This window comes from Python bivittatus, unplaced genomic scaffold (genome assembly GCF_059951505.1).
Source record: "Python bivittatus isolate LINGU-HERP-01145 unplaced genomic scaffold, Pbiv_v1 ctg000700_np1212, whole genome shotgun sequence".
NCBI lineage: Eukaryota > Metazoa > Chordata > Lepidosauria > Squamata > Pythonidae > Python > Python bivittatus.
The window spans coordinates 368,636-392,981 of record NW_028277098.1 but is presented as its reverse complement, the minus strand read 5'-3'; the positions used below and the strand labels follow the sequence as shown (position 1 = coordinate 392,981).

Sequence of the window (24,346 nt, the reverse complement as noted above, 5' to 3'; positions counted from 1 at the left end):
AGAGAAATTCCATTAAAGGCAAATTCCACACAAATGAGTCATCAAGCAGACATGCTGATACAAAAGAGAGTCAAGCTGGGGATTTATGAAGAATGAATCCTGTAAACTAAAATGTTTTGCTGGAAAATTGTTTTCAGAATCAGCTGAAAATAGACTCATAGCAAAAACAGCTTGGATAGTGGGATTTTTTTCCCCCACATTTCTGTAACAATATAGATTTTTTGGACATAGATATGAATTGAGAAACTCTAATTTACTTTGCTAATGTTGATAGCAAACATGCAGAGAGCAAAGGAACAGGTTCTTTAAAGTACAGAATCTATGGAAGAAAATTTAAGTTTGCATTCCAGAAGCTTACTGTGTTTCCTTTTTAAAAATAATCTTATGAGTATATAAATAGCAGCAAGGCAAGAATGGAAGATTCTTTTCAAACGAAAGTGTTGCTTTGCTTATGAAGTCAATGAATTGATAATGAAAATAACTCTAAAAGAAGATGATCTGTATGAAATAGAATGTGTGAAAGAACAAATACTGCCAAGAAGTGTTCTTATGAGGACTCTAAGGGGCTTAGGATCACAGATTTGGTCATAGAAATATTTCCAAGCTGATGAAGAAGAATCTGAATATTAAGTCCTATCACTCTGAATTCCAAAAAATAAACTGTATTAAAGCTAATGCAACAAAAGCCACATACTTCTCATCCACAGAAAACAGTCAAAAACACCTCTGATTAGTGATTTGTCTGAGCCCTTTCCTGTAAAGACCTAATGTTCTAATATTTATACAATTTTTTCCAAGTTTTCATTTACCCTCTTAAAAAGAAATAAAAAATGTTACAAAAACTCAAAAGGTATGTGACCAGAGTTAGGAACAAATCTGGAAGAAAGTTTAAGGACACTGAATAATCCTTAAAGCAGCAAAGCTTTAAGCATGAGAAAACAATTCCACATAACCTCAAATTAAATGATATGACAGAAATAAAAAAAAATAGAACACTACTGCAAATGGCAAGAAGCAATAAATAAACATATTTAACATGTGGAATAGAACTAAACCAAATATTCAGTACATTGAAGTGTTTGGCTCGATATTGCAGAAGTGATGAAGGCATATTTATTGACCTTCTGGGCAGCAGACCTAATTTCTAACTCTTGATCTTGCACAGAAACAGTTGTATTATATTGCGTGGTGTTCTTTGTGAAAAGCACAAACCAGTGTCAGATATTAGTTTAGACATCCCTACCAAAGAAGAAACTGAAGTTGCCTCAACATGAGACTATCATTGTGTAGCTACCACTACAAGAAGGTGTTGTGATTTTCAATTCAAATGGGGGGCGGGGGGCGGTGGCAATGGCTGAGAGAAAAGGGAATGCAGAGTTCAATACAGGTAAGATGCTCAAGCAAACTCAATAAAGGGCCACCTCCCCAAATACTTTCTTTTCTAGACAGAAGGGATAAGACATCAAATGGCATGAGACTGAGAGGATTGCAAATGATGAAGCACAACACTGTCTACAAGCCATGAGAGAAGAGATTGAACCTCTTCACAAAAATAAAACATGGACTCTTAGAGAGCTACCAAAAAGAAAGACCACTGGATATAAAAGGCTCTTATCCATTAAATGACATGCAAAAGGAAATATTCAATGCTACAAAGCCTGGCTAGTTGTCAAGGGATAGTCTAAAAATATAGAGAAGGTTAGTAAAGTTCAAACCAGTGTGAAGCATACTTCAGTCAGGACATTTCTCTACTATTACAGCAAGAAAAATGCTTTTAAAATGCAGCAAGAAAAATGCTTACATTGTAGAAGGCATATACATGCAGCAGCCATCAGCAGCAGAATCTGGAAAAGCAGAGTTTATGTGCAAACAGCAAAAGAGCAGTTATGGCCTGAAGAGTCTGGTAGAGTCTGGAATGAAAAGCTACAAAATACTTCTTAGAGAAATAGAGAAGAGTTTAGTCAAGGTAGGAATGACACCATATTTGTACACTAGATGAAAAGATGAGACATGGACATCTTATGTGATTTTATTTTGTGTTTTGAAGATAAAAAGGACAGTCAATAATTTGTTTGATAACTATTTTATTATTTGAAAACTATTGTCCAGTCACCAATCTTCTGTTTTTAGGGAAAGCAATTAAAAGAGTAATAGAAAGACAGCAAATAATTGCCCTGGACAATTAGATGACTTAGACCCTTTTCAGACAGGATCCAGATCTGGGCATGGGGTGGAAATGGTAGTGGTCGCATTGGTGGATGACCCTTGTTGGGACCCAGATGGGGGTAATTCTGGTTCTACTTGACCTCTCAGCAGCCTTTAATACTATCAGCCATTGTACAGCAGTGCTTAAAAGTTTGTGAACTGTTTTGAATTTTCAATATTTCTGCATAAATATGACCTAAAATGTGATCTATTCTCTGCACACAAGTCCTAAAACTAAATAAAGAAAGCCCAATTAAACAAATGAGTCAAAAACATTATACTTGTTCATTCATTTATTAAGGAAAATGATCCAAAGATATATATTTGAGTGTGGTGAGTGTGGAGGGTGCTGCGGGAAGATGCTGCAAGCAGGAGCTATGGAGAGTGGGTGGGTGTGTGGGTGCTGCAGGGGGAGCAAGGAGTGCTATAGGCAGGCACTAGGAAGTGTGGGTAGGTGAAAAAGCAGCCAGAGTGGGAGCGACTTCCAACTTCCTGCCGGCTTTCCCATTGACTTTGCTTGTGGCTTGCTGTGATGCCATAATTGTGAGCTGGGCACCAAGCACCCATATCGTGAACACATGGCCACAGGGATGCTGTGACAGCTGGAACTCCAAGGACCAGTCATAAGTCCCTCTCTTTCAGCACCATTGCAACTTTGAATAGTTGCTGAACAAGTGGTCATAACCCGAGGACTGGCTGTAATAGATACATCTAGATAAATCAGTTGCATGACTCTCACTCAACAAAATATAAAAGTCCTACCAAACTTATATAAATTGTCTTCTTTCAGTAAATAGATTTCAGTTTTGAAAAAAAAAAAGTCTCCTTTAAATAAAGCTCAGCTTGTGGTAACTTCATGGATAAGTCTATATAGCTTTCTTGGCAACAACATGGAAATAATTTGCTATTGCTTGCCTTCATCCAGAACTGCCTAGCCTCCAACCTTGGGATTTCCTGGTGGTCTCCTCTCCAAGTGCTAGGAGAAGTATGACCCTACTTAGCTTTCTTCAGAGTAGCTGCTGCCAATAATATAGATTAATGAATTTCTGCTTCAAAAAGCTAGAATCCTGGCTTCTTTGACAGACATAACTGCAGTTAACCAAGTGATGAGGCAAGAATATATTTTGACTCCACTGTTGTCAGGCCTAGCCCAAGGAACTCCAAGAGACCATGTAAATTCAGTCCAGCAATGTTTATTAGCTACAACCTCTAGCAAGAATCTTCCAAGACTGAAACCCTAGTTCTCAAGTAATGCCAGCCACAACATTGTGAATTCCTCAGGGAGGTGCCAGTCTCATCCTCTTATCTCCCCCTCTCGCTTCTGGAGATGAAAGAAAATGCTTTCCTCCCTGAGTCTGGCCTTCATAATTCCATTCCATCACAACTGTTATTTAATTGGCCTCCACTACAACTTGAGTATCTTAAGCTGAACTTTTTTGTTAACCTCAGTTGGCACTGTGAAACTCATTTACATAGATACCATGGTTTGTTGTCCCTCATCTGTTATATCTCAAAAGGCTGCTCTTCTGTGTCAAGTTTTTTAGAAGAAGAAAAGACTCTAGATTTAAATGGTCTATGAGAAGTACCAGTGGTGAATTCAAATATCAGAATTCACTGAGTTCTAATAATAATTTTTCACTGAGTTACAGAAAGCATATACTGAACCACTGGTATTAGGACTGAGTCTAGAATTCTCCTTAAATTCTATCACTCCAAAACTGACTTTTCTGATTGATCAGTCTCTGATCATTTTTCTTAGTAAAGCAGCAGCTGCTCTATCTGTGGAGATAAGACTATGAAGATACCAATGGAAGAGATATACAAATAAATGGAACAGATATAAATCTACGTTGTCTCTGAAGGTTCCTTTATGGTTGTCGCCACAAGAAGCTTTTTATAGAAGAGAAATGATAAGTAAATATAAATGGTTAACTTATGGTGATGTATTGGCGTTTTCTCAAAGGGATATTAAATTAAAGATGAGAAGAATTGATATTAGAAGATTGCATGTGTCAATGGTTTTCTTATGTACAACTACAAGAAAGATTTAAAATACATAAAAGGACTTATGGTTTTGAATATAAGACTGATCTGAAGCAGAATTATATACTAATGATGAACATGTTATTACAAAGATGTATAAAATTTTATTGAAACTAGAGACAGAAGATGAACAAGTTAAGGAATGTATGATAAAGTGGGCTAAAAATTCTGGTTATAATATGCAAATGGAACAATGGGAAAATATGTGATTGAAAGGACTGAAATGTACACTATGAGATTTTTTATAAAATGATGTAGTGTTGGTACTTGTTGTCAGAAAAAGATGTATAGAGGTACTTCAAATGTATGCTGGAAATGTGAATAAGAAGGGACATTTTATCATTTCTGGTGGACTTGTAAAAAAGCTCCCCCGCAAAAAAGAAAAGGAATCAGATACATATTTGTATACAGAAGATTTTAAAGATTAATATTCAAGCAAAACCAGAGACCTTTCTTTTGGGTTTTATGGATAAACCGTTGGAAAAAAATCTCGTGGAACTTTGTTTTTATATATGATAACAGCAGCAAGGCTTTTTTATGCACAGGGGTGGAAAGATAAGACATTACCTACAGCTGAGGAATGGATGGTGAAGATGATGGAGTTGGCTGAGATAGCGGAATTAATGGCTTTGATTCAAGGTAAGACATTGTATAATTTTAATGCTAACTGGAAACCCTTTTTGTACTTTTTGCGTGAAACAGGAAAAAAATGAAATTATGTTATATGGATTTGATGATTAGAAATAATATGGGTTAATAGAAATAATGGAAGTTATCAATAGAAGAGAATATGTGCAGCTCAGGGTTGAACTGTGGAGTCCTTGGGGTTCTCTGAGCTTGGTTGTCTTCTTGCAAATGTTTCGTTATCCGGCTAGGTAACATCTTCAATGCTAGAATGGAATGGAGTTTGCCTTCTGTTTATATACAGTGGCTTGAGCTGTATATAAACAGAAAGCAAACCCCATTCCAGTCTAGCACTGAAATGTTACCTAGCTGGGTAATGAAACATTTGGAAGAAAACAACCAAACTCAGAGAACCCCAAGGACTCCACAATGGACATTATGTTTTAAATTTAGAGTAAGAGTTTGATGTATACTGTTACTTATATCTGTTGCAAGGAGGGTTGGAAGTCAATTCTTTTTCTTTTTCTTTCTGCACTTTTGATCTTTACTATTTTCTTTTTCTTCAATTTTCTTTTCTTTATTATTCTTTCTCTTAATATTAGTTATTGTTAGTTTTTACTGTTCTTTTTAATTTCTTTAAAGTTATTATAAAAAAGACTATGAAGATACCCAGATTGTTAAATTAGAAGTTCTACAAAATGACTTTTTAAAAAAACTTTTAATGCTGCCACTTAATAACTTCCTACTCCCCATCATTAATCTGAGCATAAATTGTTCTTTCTTCAACCACTACTCCTATTCATAGACCTATCATCAGCTATCTGAAAAAATTAAAGGAATGCCCAGTTTGTCCTTTTAAAAATCAAAATTGTGTATTCCTAATCTAATAATAATCCTAATAGTAAGGACTATTTTTATTTCACTTTCAGAAGCTTCTACAGTTTTACTCCATTGCTCTGGATGTAACGTTCCTGGCTTGATTCCATCTATGAAAATGGATGACCGATCAAAACAGTCTCTCAGATAGAAAAAATAAGAATGTAGAACAGTTACTATAAATTTATTATACAGCACTTCATACTTGATTACATTTGCATTCTCTAAACGTAGACAAGCATTTACGATAATGATTCTGCTCACTGTCCCATGATGGACAGTAGATAAGCTACTGTGTACTTTTTTTTTTTAGCCTAGCAATTGTGGATCGCTTAAGTTAAGTCCTTCTCCATTTATCTATTCTGTGTAGATGGTTCTCTGCGTTAAGTTTTTCTGAATTTATTCTAATCCCTACAGATATGTAGTCTGTCACATTTTAATTAACTGGCTGATACTGGCTTTAACATGCAAAGTATTTTAATAAACTGCAAAGTGTTGATTCTTAGGGCAATTCTTACATTAGCTGTTGTCATATAACCTTTATGTATTTTAAAATTACAAATATTTAAACATTTAATATTAATTTACATTTTCAAGCTTTAATTTTACTTTACAAAAAGTTTCTGTCCTAGTGTAGTTTAGTTTTCTTCTATTACATATTATGCAGTAATCCATAATAAAAATACAACAGGGAATATTAAAGCTTTTTCAAGAATACCAAGTCTGTAGTTGAATAATAATAAGGCTGATAAGTTGAAAAACATCATCATATAAAAATCAGTAAGAAAAACTAAAGTAGAATTAATGATGTGCCCTCAGAAACAAAAGATACGCAGCAAGCACAAAGCACTTATTGGGCAACCAGGATAACGCCCTAGGAGCATGGGATAAAATCCAAACAGAAAGCATATTTTAGTATTCAGTCTGCCAGTTCAGGAAACAGCAATGATGTAATGTCCCACACCCAGGCCCGGTGATAACCATGCCAGCAGCCAGAACAGAAGCACAGTGTTCTCTCTGGAGAGGAAACTAACTGTGCTAGTCACCAAACAGTAAAAAGTTTCCTACTATCTAAGTGCTACAGTTCCAAAAATACACCAAAAAAGTTCTACTTTCTATCCTAAACATTCCTTCCCTGGGTGGGTGAAGAGCACAAAACACCGAGAGAAAGGAAGGAAAAAGGGACTTGGCATGATAAACCAAGGCACATTGAGTTGCTTCCCACTGAGGAAGATAAGATAAATGCTCAGGAATCACAAGCTCAAAGCTGCTTTTAATGGCTTCTGCATTCCCACATTTGATTCAAGCCAAGTTTTGTCTCTCTCCTTTAGCATCTTCCTGCCCCACCCAGTTGAAACACAGCCATTGCCTGCAGTTCCAAAGGAATCTAAGAGGAAGATCAATGAATCAAGGCTGGCTTGGAATGAGGACTTCTTTCCAAGAAGCTCTGCTGTGTCTGAGCTAGTTGTTTTTTTTCTTTCAGCTGAGGGTAGTTCATGACTGCCACCTTTACACAGATACAGAGCATGAGAATAAGAACAGGACAGATATTTCTGAATAATTCCGAAATATCCTAACATAACAAAAATTGTGGGAATAGGGTGAGCTTGAGAGCAATGCAAGAATGTTTATCAACCACTCTGAAAGGAAGAACCAGGGTTGGCTTGGTTACTTCAGAGACAAAACAGATAACCCAGATCCTAAATTTAAAAAGCATCTGCATACTCCACACAATTGGTATTTTCTATCTTCTTTTCTGTGATTCTTTGATCAGAATTTCTTTCAATTCTGATCAAAATTGCATCCTTTCTCCAAAGAGACAGCAACCCCTATCAAGCTGATTTTTTTCCATCATGAAGCAAATAGAGAGCTCAACAACATGAAAATACCAAAGATTACAAATAGAGAGATAATATCTATGCTTTCCTATCACCAAATAATTCTACTAATGAGGCTTTGTTGTTCCAGAATAAATTTGTCTGGATGAATAACTGTATGAAGAACTTTTAAAAAAATAAGTAGCAGCATACAATTTAATAAATTATGTAAATGATCTGTTAATGTGTCAAGCCTTCCTCATAAACATGCTTGAAAGACCTGCGGTTGGCAGAGGGGTCTTGCTATATGTATTGACATACATGTGTACATGCATGCAGAGTGCATGTAGATTCTAGGTATGAGATTACATACAGAGAGTCAGTATGATATAGTGGCCAAATTTAGGGACCTCCAGGTAGAGTCAGATCCATCCTATGCATGGAATCTTACTTGGTGACTTTGGGACAGTCATTATCTCTCAGCCCAACTAACTCACAGGGCTGTTGTGGGGATAAAATGAAGGAAGATTCTTAGCTGCCTTGAGCTCCTGAAGGAACAGGAGAATATAAATCTAACAAATGAATAACACATTCCTCTAAGAAAGGAGCATCTAAATAGGAAAACATTATCTAGAGAGAAGTACTAAACAACAACATCCTTCTGATTCTGCACATTCCTTACTTTCATTCCCTCCTCCTTCTTTATCTTGATGGATATATCTTAGTGACATCATAGACTGAATACCATGGAAACTAACAAAATATATACACAGGCTTCTAGTTGGCATTTTCCACCGTGATTCTTGCCTGCGTTTATGCAAGCCTAGCTTGTTGGGAGGGCACAAATAATTTTTAAAAACTCACCCAAGAAACAACACATTCAGCCTTTAATTATCCTGGTATCTTTCAGGCAAGGCTAGCACCCTCTTCTGTAATAAGGGAACACACATAGCAATGATAGAGAAGGTACCAGAAGATACCAACATAAGGAATAGAAGAATTTTAGATGAATTTGTTAAACTAAAAGCTACTGAACTGCTGTCACTACTTTCAGTGGCACCATGAAAGCAAACTTTCACTTCAACAAGGTTGAAATGTTTCCCTGTTTCATCAAACTCAGTAATAAAAGAGACTGTAATATGTAGGACACTTCCATGAAACTTTAGAGTCTGTGATCACAGAAGAAACCTGATCTAGGTTCATAGACATAAAGACTAAGCAGATTTACACAGAAATGGAGTTCAACACAATGTTGCCAGCAGCATGTTCAGGACACCAGTTTTTTTTCCCTGCTTGAGAAGATAAAGTAAAAATTATTGTTTGAGATTGTAAAATAGATCTCTGATACTGCCAGTTTTAAGATTTTTTTTAAAAATATGTAGCTAGTTTCAAGTTCATGCAATATTATTGAGCTTGTTGATATTGTAACAGGAATATATTTATTAACTGCTGGCACACTTGTTTTGTTTTGGCATTCAGTAATTCCCAATTCTTGACATAAACTAGACTGGACATTGGCAGAGTTCTCACAACTCTATGAAGGGTAGAAACAGAAAGGATCCACTTCTGCTGCACTTCTTCAGATCCTCAGCCCAACCCCTTCCTCCCCTTCTCTTGTTCTTGGGGCTGTTGGTGGGGAGGTAGTTTTAGACTTGAAAATAACTGGCCAAGGAAACTGGCAGGAAGACAAGAGAGAGAAATGATTTGCAACATGAAAGAATCAGCCCACATTCCATTTCGATTTTCTTATTATGACTTCTACTTTGTCCAAAAATGGTGTTTCAAATCTGTGTTACAATAGCTGAATCCTAGTTACGCTGTTTACATATAAATAAGTTGCATAAGCTACAACACTGTCTTTTCTTATGACATCATAGTTGTTAGTTTACAGACAAGTGGCATTCAACTGATAACTAAGACCTACTAAATTCACAGAAACTTATGCAAGGGCAGGGATGCACAGAATTGCATTATAAAGCATTCTTTCTTGGTGAACAAAAATGGGGCTTAGAGGAAAGAGGTAACTCTGCTTCTTCCAGCCCAAATGCAGAGCAGGTCTTGGCACAAGATAGAAATGTCACTGTACATTTCTAAATCAAGAAAGATTTGAGAAGTGTAGATCTGAATGTTCAAATAGTCAGGCATGTATATCTGCCTTATTTTGCCTTATTTTTTACAGTATTTTTTTTTTTAATCTGCGCTCAGTCGTTACCAACTCTGCAGTGACTGCTTGGACGAGTCCTTGCAGTTTTCAAGGCAATTGTTTCGGAAGTGGTTTTGCCAGAGCCTCCTTCCTAGAGCAGAGCCCAGCTGGCAAACGCAGGAGGCGGGGTTTCCGTTGCTTCGCGCCCTTTTTGGGCACGCACGGTTTTTCGCGCTTACCAGCAACTGCTCCCGACTCCTTTTTTGCAAGGCGCCGCCAGCATTTTTCCTCCCACTGGAGTGAGAGTACCCATTTATCTACTCACGTGAGTTTTTGAACTGTTGGGTTTACAGGAACTGGGGAGGAAACAGGAGCTCACCCTGCTAACGCGAAGGCTGGACTCGAACCGCTGAAGTGTCGACCATATCTGGCCGGCAACTTTCAGCGAGATTTAGGGAAAAAAATTAAATCGTTTTGCCAAAAAATAAACTTGTTCAAGGCCTCCCTCCGGCAAATAAATCAGTAAGCCTTTTGGCTAAGATTGAATCTAGATCAATGTATTTGAGCTAACATGTTCATTTTATTTTAAGTCCTTTAGTATATTTGTCAAGGCACTGGATTTCACTGAAAATACTACCTAGGATAGTCTTCAGTTTTCAGCTCTTTCTATGGCAGCAGAGGGCTACAGCTCTTGAACTGGCAGGTTAATCACTAATTCAGGGCCCTTTATGGGCAAGAAGTGTTTGGTGAGTCCATTGACCCAGCAGAGAGTAACAATAATTACCTTCAGTAATAAAAAATAATTATCCAGAATCTAGCAGGAATCTAGCAGCTTCTCTTTGAGCCAGAGCCAATCTTTTTTGTTTTGGAGGTGATCAAGGATGTGGTTGCTGGGATCAACAGTGCAGATATTTTAGCAGTGCGCAAAGCAAAGGGATCAATTCCCAACAGAAAGGAAATTCAAATTAATACTAAAAACTACCTACAGCAATTTTGTGCACCTGGGAATAGTCATGCATGGACAACCGGGTGCTCAATTTATTCAAGTGGAAATATGCTATGGAGTTCAGATTAAGGAATAGATTTCTACCATTGCTAATATCCAGGAAGTCAGTATTAGATCAAAGAAGGCTACTCATCATCTGTTGAGCATTTGGGGGACTGACCAGCTGCCTCAGCATGAAAGGTTTATTGGCCTGTTCTGGGTGTTGTTCATGGTCCCAAAGAAAATCAGGGCCTGGAGGGCTGTTTGAATTTGAAGCCATTGAACAGATTCATCAGACACCAGACACTTATACTGGGGATACTGGTATCCACAGCAGAAGCCATTATCCCAGTTTCCTGGTTTTGACAGAGCTGTCTGATGTATAACATCAGAACGCAACACCACAGGTTTCTTAAGTCTGCTTATGGAAAGGACCAATTTCAGGGCCATTACATACTTAGTCTGGATGGGGAAGAGCAGGCTGAACCTCGCAACAACAAACTGTGGCTTTAGTCTGAGGATTTACCAATTTTAGTTCTGGCTAGATTTGTACTTCTGCAGACAAAATGGTACACTTTTTTTGAGGGGGTCTGTTCTTGGACTTACAACTACTTCTCAAATAGCTGGTGGCCACTTTGGCCAAGAAAGCACAGCATCAGTATGCGGATGATACCCAACTATATATCTTTACCCCAGGCTGTGCAGGTGAAGCTATCAATGTATTAATCCAATGTCTGGAGGCTGTTTGGGTCTGATGGAGAGGAAGAGACTTCTGTTCAATCATGGCAAGACTGAGTGGCTGTAGCTGCTTGGGTTCCCTGGGTCAAGGACATTTTCACCATTGGTGTGCAACCTGGGGGGTCCTCTTGGACTTGCAGCTACTGTTCAATAAGCAGATGGCAGCTGTGGCCAGGAGTGCCTTTGCACAGATACATCTTGGGTACTAGTTGCAGCCATTATTCAACAGGATAGTTACTCATGCCCTAGTCACCTCACAAGTGATAACTGCAATGTGCTCTACATTGGGCTGCCGTTCCAGACCATCTGGAAGCTACAGCTGTCCCAAAATGCAGTGGCACAAACAGTAATGGGCACTTGTTATGCCCATGTGTCATTGCTGCTATGCAAGCTGCATTGGTTTCCAATTGGCTTCCAAATGCAACTCAAGGTGCCAGTCATCACTTATAAAGCCCTTCATGGCATAAGACCTGGCTATCTGGGGGACCACCTGTCATTTCTGCCCACCCGGTACATTCAGGCAGAATAGGTGCACTCCAGATACCTTCAATTAAATGTTGCCATCTTGTGGGACTAAGGAAGTGTGCGTGTTTTTATTACTATGACCGTTTCTCTCCAAGCTGCTTTCCCTTGTTATGTTCTGTTGTTATATCTTTAATTATTTTAAATGGTATTTTGGATGTTGTAAGCTGCCCACAATCTTTTGGAGTGGGCCGGCTATAGATCATCATCATCTCAACCCTAGCAAAACTGGGTGACTTTGGATTCAAAAATCACCTGCAAGGATTTCCTGCCTTAAGTTCTAGATAAGATTGCCTGTTCACAGAGAGAACCAGTGTGCAATCTAAGGGGAGATGTGTGGTCTGGACTCACAGTTTTGACTCAAGAAACAAGTGACAGCTGTGGTTAAGAAACCTGTCCACAGATTCATCTAGTGTGCCTATGAGCCCTTTCCTAGACTGGGAGCCCTTCTCAATCATGCCTTAGTAACCTTAGGTATGAATTATGGGTTTTTCCTGAAGAACACTCAGAAGTTACAGCTGGTCCAAAATGTAGCTGCAAGATCAGTTTTAGATATCCTTAGGTATAGGTCCTCAATATTTGCAGAACCATCTTTCTCCAATTGTTTCTGCCTGTTCTGTAAGAATTGATAGGATTGGCATGCTTCAAATCCTGTCTATTAAACTATGTCATCTTATGGAATAAAGAAGTATGCCTTCTCTGTTGCCATGCTTGCCCTCTGGAAGGGCATCCCTTCCCCTGAGGCCCACACAAGCCTGACCCTGCTGTTCTTTAAGAGAGCCTTAAAGACTGGCTTTTGCCATAGGCACTGGAGCCCATGTCATACAGTACTGACGTCCATAAGAGAAACAGTAATTACACTAAAATGCAATGTCTGTGCCAATTTGCCCACCTGTCTGTACAGTAAGATCAAAAATTCTTTAGATATAGTTTGAGATGGTTATTGTAAGGAAAATGATACCTGATTCTGAAAAGCTCTTTCTAAATGTCTATTGTTTGTTTCAAGGCAACATCTTTTTATTTTCCTATGCCTTTAATTCTTGCTGGTTTGATTTAACCTTCTTGGTCCTTCATATTTTTAGTCTGCTGATATTCTTTATTTTACTGTATTTTATTATTAACATGAGAGTAATTTTTGAAAAAATTAAGTGCAAGGGTAATAAATTCAAACATCAGGGAACAGCAACTGATTTCCAAACAGCTCAGAAGTGATTTTAGATTTTAATAAGCCCAGGTTAACTCCTCTTCTTTAAGGAGGAGTCTTTCAACAAATAGGATAGCTATATAAAAATCTTCATGTCAGCAATCTGAAAAGCCATATTTGACCTATGGAAAAAGAGGTGGATAGGAAGTATGTTAATTAATATGGCCTTACTTCTCGGAAAGAAACCTATCACTATTTTCCTAAACATATGCATGTACAAAGATATATTATGTCCCAAACATATATTCATTTCCAATATGTTTTCCTAAGTTCTTGAGACTAGTCACATTCAGCACACATAGGTTTGTCACCTGTAGCACCGCACCACACCCTATCACAAACACACTACACAGCCCTCAGCTATTCAGTTACAAGAACAGCTGAAAGCTTCAAGTCACAAGCAGAAACTCCGATGGGATATTCTTTGGGCTCCCTGATATCGTCATTCCATAATGAAGATGCTGTATTTCAGCATTCACATTCCATAATTAAATATTTGCCACTGAAGAAAGTAGCTCCATGTGATTTTCAGTTCCACCATATATCAGTCTATTAAATGTTGGATTCCTTATTATTTAAGAAAGAATAGCACTAGTCTTTAAATATATTTACATAACTATCAGACATAACTATCAAATTGCATACTACAGATAGGTTACATAATTTATTTATCAAATTTATATCATAAATATAAATATAAATTTATCATATAAATTTGATATATAAATTACGTAGCCTATCTGTACACAAAATGACTCTGGGTGGCGTACAACAATAATGTATCTAAAATGTGAATTTAAACAGTTATTTGTGGCTCACCTTAGAACTCTGGAATGATTTGTTCTATGATCCTTCTGCTTGTTTTCTTGGTTATCTATGGTTTTCTCCAGCACTAAAGTTCAAAAACATCATTATACTTTCTATCCTGCTTTTTCAAAGTCCAACTTTTGCTTCCATAGAGTATCACAGGAAAAACCATTGCCTGCAGAAGTCTGATCTCTGTAGGTATAGACAGAGCACCCTGCACCTGAATATCTTTTCCAAGGCCTTCATTGCTGCCCTACCAAGTGCTAGTCTGCACTGTATTTCTTGACTGCTGGTTCTTTTACTGTTGATATTCAATCCTAAAAGGCAGAAGCTTCAACAAATAAATGGATAATCAAACAAATCAACTGAGAGTTCTCACTCAAGGCATAAATAACCAGGTTCAAATTATCCAGGTAGTCCTTGGGTTACAACAGCAATTAGGATCAGAATTTCTGTTGCTAAAGTGCAATGTCATGTGACCGCACTGCTTAATGACAGCAATCCCAGCAGTCCCAGTAGCCGTTACAACCCTAGGACCGTGTGGGTTGTTAAGTCAGAAGAGGTGGGAATCCCAAGCAAGCAGGCCAGTGGGTGCGCAGGTGCTTTGGTGGGGTGCCGCGGGCAGGCACACTGAAGCCTAGACAGGCAAAAAAGCAGCAGGAGCAACTTCCAAATTCCTGCCAGCTTCCATATTGACTTTGCTTATGGGAAATTGGCAGAGAATGTTGGAAATCGCAATCACATGACTGCGGGGATGCTGTGACAACTGGAACTCTGAGGACCAGTTGTAAGTGCCCCTTATTCAGTGCCAACGTAACTTTGAATGGTCACTGAATGACTGGTCATAACCCAAGGACTACTTGTACTTCAGACACATTATACAAAGACCTAGCTCTCTGGAGAAGGCTCTAATGCAGGGAAAGATGGAAGGAAAGATGACGACCAGTAGGATGGACTCAGTTACCTCACTAGGGATGGATCATCATGGAAAAAAAATCTATGTGGTCGCTAAGGGTCGACATTGACTGATTATGTGCCGTCAAGTCAATCAATCAATCAATCAATCAATCAATCAATCCATCCATCCATCACTTCAGCAGCAGGTCTTGAGAGGGTTTCTGACATTACTAACTCCCCATCTTACTTTTAACAGAGGTAAGCTGAATCCAATTTAGAGCTCTGGAAGACAAGGGAACACCATCTTCGCCCAAACCACGGTTGGCGCCTTTATGGACACAGGGTTTGCATACTTTCTTTTCTAGTCACTTTTGGAAATTGCTTATTAATTGGTTTTCAGCTGTTAGGAACCTTTGGACAACAAGTTTTACAGCACCAGGTAAGTTTCCTTCAATCCTTCACAAAAGAAATTTTAAATACAAGTTTAAGGACTTAAAAAAAAATTTTTTTTTTGAATAAACAGCAAAAGACTGATTAGAATGTTGATTTTGGAAAGTTACAAATAGACTAAGGGTCCAGATGGATTTGAAATAAGATTTTGAAATTAATTGTAATAATCCTTCCTGTGGGAAAATGCTGTTGTTTTGAATTCTAAAAAAAAAAAAAATGATAGGATGGGACTTTGAAGGTTGGACACTAGAGGGAACAGAAGAAACTAAAGATTACAATTAAAGGAGAAGACCACTTAAATTTGACTAATATAGAATGGAGCAAAATACTGTAACTTTGGACGTACTGAGGGATATTTGTGAACAGTGGACCCAGAAGTTAATTTTAAGAGTGCCTACCATTATAGACAGACTGTGTTTAAAAGATGTTATGGAAGTTTTACTGGACAAGACTGAGACTGATCTGAAAGTGGATTTAAAAATGACAGGCTACAAGAATGATATGGAAAAAGATGCTATACAAATGAAATTGGCTGTCTTAATAATTAAAAGGGAAAGATATACAATTAACACACCAAAAGAGTGACCTGGATAACTTTCTTAGATTGGATTTACAAAAGAGACTTGTTAAAGTTTTTGAAGAATTTTGTGAGAAGGGACAAAGAAAAAATGAAAAGAAATCAAGTTCTAAGACATTATTTGAAGGGATCAAATATTAAGATTGTTAAAAATAAAAGGAAGGAATATAAAGTTGGTTTATTTGATCAAGGTTAAAATAGATATGTTGTTATCACTGGTTAATGGACTTTTGCTGACTAGGACTGAATGACAAGGTTTTAAGGACTTGTTTATAGATAAGAGATAAAATATGGGAAGAAGACATCATTTGTGTTTTAAGAGAAAGTGATAAGTTACTAACATTGTTTATACTTGTGATGAAGGGGGAAGTAATTTCTTACTATATTTATTTTCTTTACTATATTCTTATTTTTTCTTTCTTTTCTATTTTTCTTTTTATTTATTTATTTTCTGCACTATTTTTTCTTTTTATTTTATTTTTCTTAGTTTGTATTAGTTTTTATCTTTTTAATTGTAATGTTTAATAAAATTACTATTTAAAAAAGCCATCAAGTCCAACCTCCTGCTTCAGTGCAAGAGTCCAAATTAAAAGCATCAAAAACAGATGGCTCTGTTTGAACACATCCAGTGAAGGGTAGCCCGCCAGATCTCCAAGTAATTAGTTTCACTGTCAAACTGTTCTGTTAGGAAGTTTTCTTCTAAAATTCATTCAGAATTTGCCTGCAGTCTGGAACAAGACAGAACAGGTCTTGCCTTTCTTCTAAGTGATGTCCTTTCATGTATTTGAAGTGTGCTATCATATCCCCGTCATATTGCTCAAGACTAAATAAACCCAGCCCCTTCAAGCTTTCTTTGCAGGACTTAATTTCCAATCTGCTGATCATACTGCCCTTTTCTGAACCTGTTTCAGTTTTTCTGAATCCCTGTTAAAACTATGTTGCCTTGAATTGAACACAAAGCTGAACACAATACTCAAGGGTGGGATCTGACTAAAGCAAATTAGTGTGGAATTATTAGTTCCTGTGATTTTGAAATTATATTTCTATGATGCAGATTAAAATTGCATTTGTCTGCAGCCATATCAGAAGTATTGCTTTTCATAACATCTTATTTATTGCTGTATTGCTGATATTGAGTTCATTTATGTTACCTTGCAATACTTTTATATGTGAGTAAGAGTATAATCAGATTGTTTTCCTTTTGAAGCACATGCGCTATATATGTAAGCATCAAAAGGCATTTAAGCCTTAAAGAGGAACATTCAATTCTAAACATAACTAGTTGCCCAGCTGGTAGTTGGATTCAACACTGTAGCACATAAATGGACTTATTTGGACAGAGACTGCAAAATGTCACAATATTAGTAATAAAGACAACATATTCAGTATTTATTTAAGCCCCATACATTTTGCTAAACTGCAGGGACTAACCCTTGCTCACCATCTATTTTCTGTTTAATATGGGCATTTGTCTCTTTAGATGTTTTAGTATATCATCTTCTGGACAAGCTTGTCCTCTCACCCTGCCCCAAATTCCTCTCCTGCTATTGTCACATAATCCATCAATAACATCATCTGAAGGCTGAAATATTGTTACTAAATATGGTAACATAATGAGGGACCATCATAAAACACCATGAATTCAAGTTCTCATCTTGATTTTAAGTCCAAATTTGTAGCTGGCTTGGTTATAAATGAAAGAGAGAGAGCTTTTCTTTTAACTGCCTAGTTATTTAAATCTAAATATCTAAAAAGAAAGAAGAAATATAAGGGATTGCTATTTCTCTTTTGTGAACAGGTTAGTGATTGTGAAGCTAAAGCAGGAGACATCTTGGTGTTATTCCCCCCCCACCCCAGTGAAGAGATTTTTTTCCCTTAAACTGATTGCGTTAGAGGATTTCTCGTTCATGCTGAGGTTAGTGCAACTCAGTATTTTAGTTTCCTTGATAACTACAATGCTATTCTAAACTCTAGGAAAGAGATAGGGCCTAGAGATGACTTTGTTTGTTAGTCAGGATGAAAATACGTTGATGGGTTGAAAGAAACATTAAAATATAGTATTTATTTATATATGTTTTTTCATAGAATTTACACAGCAGTTTACAAAGGAAACAAATTGCTGAGGATATCTAATATAATCTAAAGAGCATCATTAGGCCCCATGAACATGGTCCAAAGTTCTCAAAGTCCAGATGGTACATAGCAAGAGAAACATCCCAACAGAACCATAATCTGCTCTTTACCACCCAAGAGGGTAAGACATGGAGTAATGGCCTTAAATTACAGGAAGGCAGATTTCATCTGAGTATTGGACAAAGCTTCTTAACAGTAAAAGTTTGATTGAAGCTGGATAGCCACCCATCAAAAATTTAATTTAATTTCGGTTCTTGGGCTCAGCAGAAAGGTTGGATTTGATGGCCTAAATGACCCTTTCTGATTCTATGTTGGTCCCAAGCCTTAAGGCATTCATATGTCAACAGTGGTATTTTGAAGTAGGCATAGAAGTTAATAAGAAACTAACACAGCTAACTTCTTACATATCATTTAAAAACTTGGAATGGCACTCAGAACCAACTGAACCCTATGGTCACCTTGCAAGTAATTTTGATTCACACATAATATGTTGCGTATCTAGCCATAAGTATATCCCTATATTACACAAATAATATAATCTGTTTCCACTGTTTCCCTATTTTATTTCCACTATCTCTTTTTCAAGTCACTATAATCATCAGACTTCCCTCCAAGATAACGACTGACAAAGCCTTACAGATTTTACACACCTTGAAGCTGCTTTTGGATGGTATCAGAATAAAGAAGAAAACATAATTTTATCACAGGTACAGCTAAGGCTGTATTTCTCTCACAGTCTGGGAATGAGATGAAGGCATCATGGAAAAAAATATTGCCAATCAGTGCATGTTTGTGCCATGGTTAGATACAAGTGTGGAAAGGTCCTATGTAAGCTGTTTCAATATCATACTTTTAATGTACTTTATCTGTTCATTTCACAGACCATCCAGATAACACTGTCATCAGCTAATTGATACAGTAGTGATAATGTGATGTCACCAAAGAGTGTGGTGCTAAAATGTTCATCATCGAGGGCAGGGAGGAATGTTTAAATAAAATAGGTGCATTAAACCTACCAAAATTTAAAACATCTATTTTAGAACTTACATCAATTAATGAGTCAGGTCAGTGCAAATCAGTCATTTGCCACCTAGCTTTGGGAATGGAAACTTGGGGGCTCCAGGCACTCTCTGCTGTTAGAACTCTGTTGTACTACTTCACAGAGTACCAAATAACTTTTTAAAAAAGAATTTAATACCAACTTTTAAAAAAAAAAATCATTAGCATGAAATAATAAAGGTTCAAAGAATACTCCGAATGAGTTGCCAAAATTGTGCTGTGCTGTTAGAGCACAGGAGAGAGGCTTTGGGAAGCTGAGACTTATGACTATGAGAGAAGTGTGACACAGATGCATGCAGACATGCACAGATACAAGGATTCAGCTTCTCAATTTTCAACCTTTGTATCTGTGAACAAGAAGTAGGTGAAGTCACCATATGTTCAAAAGGTTTTATCAAACTTGCTCTTGGAAGAACACCAGTTCTTCATACAAGTAGTCAGACATTCTCACGTCTTTCTGGGCAGGGCAATTTAGAAAAAGTCCACACATTTTTCTTATCGCATTTCAGAGATGCACAAGTCAGTCACACACACATTTGTTACATATTGACTTCTGTTTTACATTTTAATTTAGTTCTCAGGGTTTTCAATGAACATGGCAATAGAGGAAATACTGTAACAATTGTCAACAGGTTTGTTTCCACAGTACTCTGTTTATTTGAAGAAAAAAATGTTAACCAAAGTATATATATTATAACCTTTTTGAAAGGGTATCTTAAGAAACATTCAATTATACTTCTTCGCAGAGTACCAAATAACTTTTTAAAAAAGAATTTACTTCCAATTTTTTTTAAAAAATCACTAGTATGAAATAATACAGGTCCAAAGAATACTCCAAATGAGTTGCCAAAATTAGTTTTTTTTCCCTCTCCTGGCCAAATTTTATTATCAATATTAGAAAATGGTGCAGCTGCAATCAAAGCTCTTAGTATCTTAGTCCTTTCTAATTATTATCTCATGTTACATTTAATTTCACTCAAAATTCCACATGCATGTATATTTCCTATGAAGTCAGAAATTATAATAAAAATATCAAAAATTATGGTGTATCCAACTTTCAAGCAAGTACAACTTGTGAGAAAATGTGGAAACACTAAGCAACAAATGATAGATAGGATCCAGAGAGTCACAGTGTTAACATGATCTTATTATAGCACACAATGGATGGGGAATACTGCTTACCTTGAAAAAGAAGATAAAAAAGCTATTAATGGACAGGAAAGTTAAGTAAAAACAAGTACAATTGAGAATTATTTTATTTGAACAAAATATTGAAATTTATGTAGATTTGTGTGCCTGAGTGTGTTGTGAAAGGGAGGCAAGGACTGAGAAGAAAGGAATGTAAAGTTCAGTAAGTGAAACAACTGAAGGAGGATCAAGTGAGAATACGAATGAAGTGGATTATTAAAAATTGCCACAATCACTCAGAAGATAGTTTGGGTAACAATGAAGTGTTATATGGGTGTTTATTAAACACACACCCCTTCAGCTCCCATGATCCTGTTACCTGGCAAAAGGCTCTGATTGGAATAATTAACTACAAAGTTTCTCTGACTCAAATAAAACCTGTGATCAATCCAATGTCTCCTCTTTCCAATACACCAAGGCTTTTTTTTTAAATAAATGGACACCAAATGGTTAGTTTTCTTTTCATTCTTTTTGATATGAAAGCTACAAACTGGAGATGAAGCTCTGTGGAGGATTTCAAATTGGGAACACATCTATCTTGCCTTGAGGAAGATGATACTGAATTGCCTGATTCCAGGTTTAGTTTGCTTTCATGTTGAGTTAGAACATATCTCAGAGTCTCTTGTTTAATGTAAATAAAAACATGTTAAAAGAAGACAAAATAGTCCACAAAAATCCATAGAAATCTGTGGTTTGATCCCAATGTAATAATCAAAATCCAATAAACCATGGAATATGAATTGGTCTCAGATGTATAACCACAGTAGATATGAGAAACCTCAGGCCAAAGAGTCTCATGTTCTTCTGCTGCATATGGACAAACAGCACATTCCTTGTATAATGGTGTAATATTTGAACCAGACCAGTAATTGCTCAAAGATGTTTCCTATAAATTCATACAGAATTTCAATTTTGACTTCAATATTTTCTGTAGATATTTTTCTACAGGAGTGATTCCAAAAGCACTCATAGAGGAAAATGCCATGAATATAGTTCTCATTTTATTCTCGAGAATGGAAAGAAAGTAGAAATATTATTTCATAATAAATTTCATCACTCCTGCACAAATAACTTTAAACAAAAAAATCTATCTTCCTTAATGTGGTTATTTGAAAACGGTGGAAGAGAAACAAGTACATTGGGTTGTACACAATTCAGTTACAGGAAGGATTTGGAAAACTGACCATTGTGTTGTCACATATTTATCAAACTCAACCAATTCCAGGAAGGAAAAAGGAATTGTGCATAACAGATGCTCAAAATAGAATTGGTGTTTAGCTGTATGTAACAAAGCAATGTTCTACCAATTCTATTAAAAAATGAACTAGTGAGCAGAGATTGCCTTCCTGGATTCTCCACAAGCAGCTAATAATACCCAGAACAAAGACTGCCAGGATAAAGAAAAGAATCAGGCCAAGTTATTGTGCAGCAGGAACAAAACCACATTCTGGACCAATGCATCTGCTGTTGAACAAAAGACAATAATGTTCCTTTGACGGAGGCAGGGAAAAGAATGGTGGCTTAAAATAAATGCTTGGCTGCATACTCAGTTCGTCCCCCAACTAAAGAAAATCAACAAAGAATCCATGAAAACTTAGACAGTGTTTCTCAGACTTACTGCAACCATGGACCACTAAACAAACGTTTGGAAAATATGGGGACATCAGAGCACCCAATTAAACGCCCAACTCAAGCAACCCAAGATGAGCATGGGAGTAGATTTTTCAGTAAATATGATCAGGATTATAAATGCAATTGTGCACACCAGCCCATCCTTCTGTTTTTAAAGGCCATTTTAAAATGAACTTTTGAACCAAAATTTTAATTCAAAATCTATAATAACAGCTCAGAATACAAACTTGCTAGTCAAGAACATTGTTCAATAGAAATCTCTAACCAGTAAGGTCATTTAGATGCCCAGCCTAATAAAATCCCAGTTTTAGATACTCATTCTTCATATTTCCTACAGGTAGTCCCTGGATTAAGAATGCCCAGCTTACAGATGACCCATATTTAAGAATGGAGCAGAATAAGTGCTCCAAAATTCGAGTTAAATATGCAATGTTTTGAGTTAAATACACAATGGTTCGAGTTAGTTACACAATACTACTTATACAGTATTATACAGTATTGTATTATACAATTACTTACTTACATACAAATCAACTTAAGGACAGACCTTGGGAATGAACTTGTTTTTAAACGGGGGACTACCTGTATTCATTTTTTTATTTGCTTGTGCAACTCCACAGTTCTACTCATATTTGGTAAGTATACTTGAGAGCTGTTCATTATTGTCAGTTTACTAAATTTTAGTACTGCATCAATCATGCAGAGGGAGGACTGAAGTGGCCCAGCAGGGTAATGAACGTAGACAGCCTGCAGCAGACCATGGTTTGAGAATAGACCATAATAACTATGATAATCCTTCACAAATATATTCCTGCAACATATGTCCACGTATTTGAATGGCTCTGAACACCATACAAAACAAAGTTGCTACATATCTGTTCAGATACTCAGCTCCTAAATATCCAACAGAGTGAGAATTCAATTCAAATTCAATAAGAGACAGAAATAAAGTTATGGACCCACAAAATGCTGGCCACAATTCAACACATAGTTAATCTCTTTAAATCTGCACTACTACTCATAAACTGCAAGAGCTGCTTGTTTTCTGATATAAAATCACTGGAGAAGATGATTTCCATACTTTCATGCCATTTACTTGTTCACTGTAGGGGCTTCAAATTTCTCAGTGTTCTCCCTACCTGCTTTTGACAATTAGGGCTTTAATACAGGATATTTATAAACCATTCTGAGAAAACTTTTGGTCTAAGGATAACATATACATTTTGGAATAATAGAAAACATCAGTTTGGCTTAAGCATATATAGTTCTCATCTCCTCACACAAAAACAGCTTCCAACAAAAAGAATGGGAACAAACCAATTGCAGATGCTTTTTTAGAGGGGGCACAAGATGACCAACTACCATTTTAAAGAGACACCTGTACATATGCATAGAGTATGTGCTTAAGTTGATAATTCCTTCTACTCAATGCCCCATCAAATATCTAAGGAAACATATGAAATCAAGGCTTTGTTCCAGTAGACAATTGTTGAGCTGGTAGGTGCTGGCAATGGAGTAGTTGCCCATTTAATATGCTTTATCTTAACAGAGAAAACAGGCTGATCAGATGTGCTAGTAACCTAACAGCAGCACCAGACTGAGTAAGAAAAATAGTACAGTACTTTGAATGTGACACAGAGCTGATTTAGATACAGGTTTTCCCTCTGAAAAACTAGTTGTCAGGCATGGAGTAAATATGGAAAGGAAGGGAATTTTTGTAAGGAAAAAGAGATGAGATTTGGATTAAAAGTAAAGAGAAAAGGTATTCTCAGTATGCGTGGGGCAGGAGAATTTCTGGATCTCTCTGCTCTGTTTCCAACAACTGCCAGCCATACACCTCTAAGAAATTCCCAAGTAGAATATTCTGGTGATATATATCCCTGTTTGTCCATAACATCTGGGATTCAGAGTTATAATGTTATGAAAATGGAGATTCCATTTACTACCATGGCTGAAGCTGTCATGGATACCACAGAAATGTAGCAACAGCTTTGGGTGGGGTTGAGATAAAATAAATGGAATTGGCTGAAGAGGGGAATTTGAACCACTCCTACTTCTTGGAAGCAGCAGCTACAGAAACAGAGGAATCCCAGATAGCATTTGATTTTTAACAAAAAATTGAAACGTTTTCTAAATCCTGCAGCCTTTGTGAGCTAAAAGCCCTTAACCTTAATCCACAAGGAAAGTCATAGTGCACATCCACAGGGAGACCTGTTCTTGTTTTAAGGGTATCACAGTCACCAACTGGAAAACACCTCAAAGTGAGGAGAGGAGTGATGACAGACAACAAGGGGAACTGAGAAATCACATACACTGGCTGGCCTTTGAGGTCCCAACAACTAGTAAATCATATCCTTCTCTCCATAAAAGCAATAACCTTCACTTCAGAGAGGCACATTTTAGAGGGGAAAGAAACTGAGCTATGTTCCCTGAAAAGAAGGCAGAC

At 36.9% G+C, this 24,346-nt stretch overlaps 1 protein-coding gene and 1 long non-coding RNA gene across 8 annotated transcripts in view; one reads left to right on the top strand and one right to left on the bottom strand.

Moving 5' to 3' along the window:
- LOC103050163 (cysteine-rich protein 2) overlaps nucleotides 1-24,346 on the bottom strand; it is a 90,064-nt gene that overhangs the window by 38,428 nt on the left and 27,290 nt on the right. Inside the window, exon 1 of one of the 4 annotated variants that reach the window (XM_088153141.1) lies at nucleotides 1,802-1,922. The exons of the other annotated variants lie outside the window; for them this stretch is intronic. Coding sequence (XP_088009267.1) covers nucleotides 1,802-1,832 — 31 coding nt within the window. The 5' untranslated portion in view covers nucleotides 1,833-1,922. Of the gene's footprint in view, nucleotides 1-1,801; nucleotides 1,923-24,346 lie in introns of those variants that run through there. 4 annotated transcript variants of the gene reach the window in all.
- LOC148214114 (uncharacterized) lies at nucleotides 1,943-24,346 on the top strand. Of its 4 annotated transcripts, none has more exons than XR_015798317.1 (3): nucleotides 1,943-4,887; nucleotides 15,118-18,728; nucleotides 20,752-24,346. It is a non-coding gene; the product is annotated as an uncharacterized LOC148214114 (long non-coding RNA). The 4 variants fall into 4 exon arrangements; XR_015798320.1 differs by lacking the exon at nucleotides 20,752-24,346 and having other exon boundaries at nucleotides 15,118-15,300; nucleotides 18,608-20,254; XR_015798319.1 differs by lacking the exon at nucleotides 20,752-24,346 and having other exon boundaries at nucleotides 15,118-17,803; nucleotides 18,608-20,254.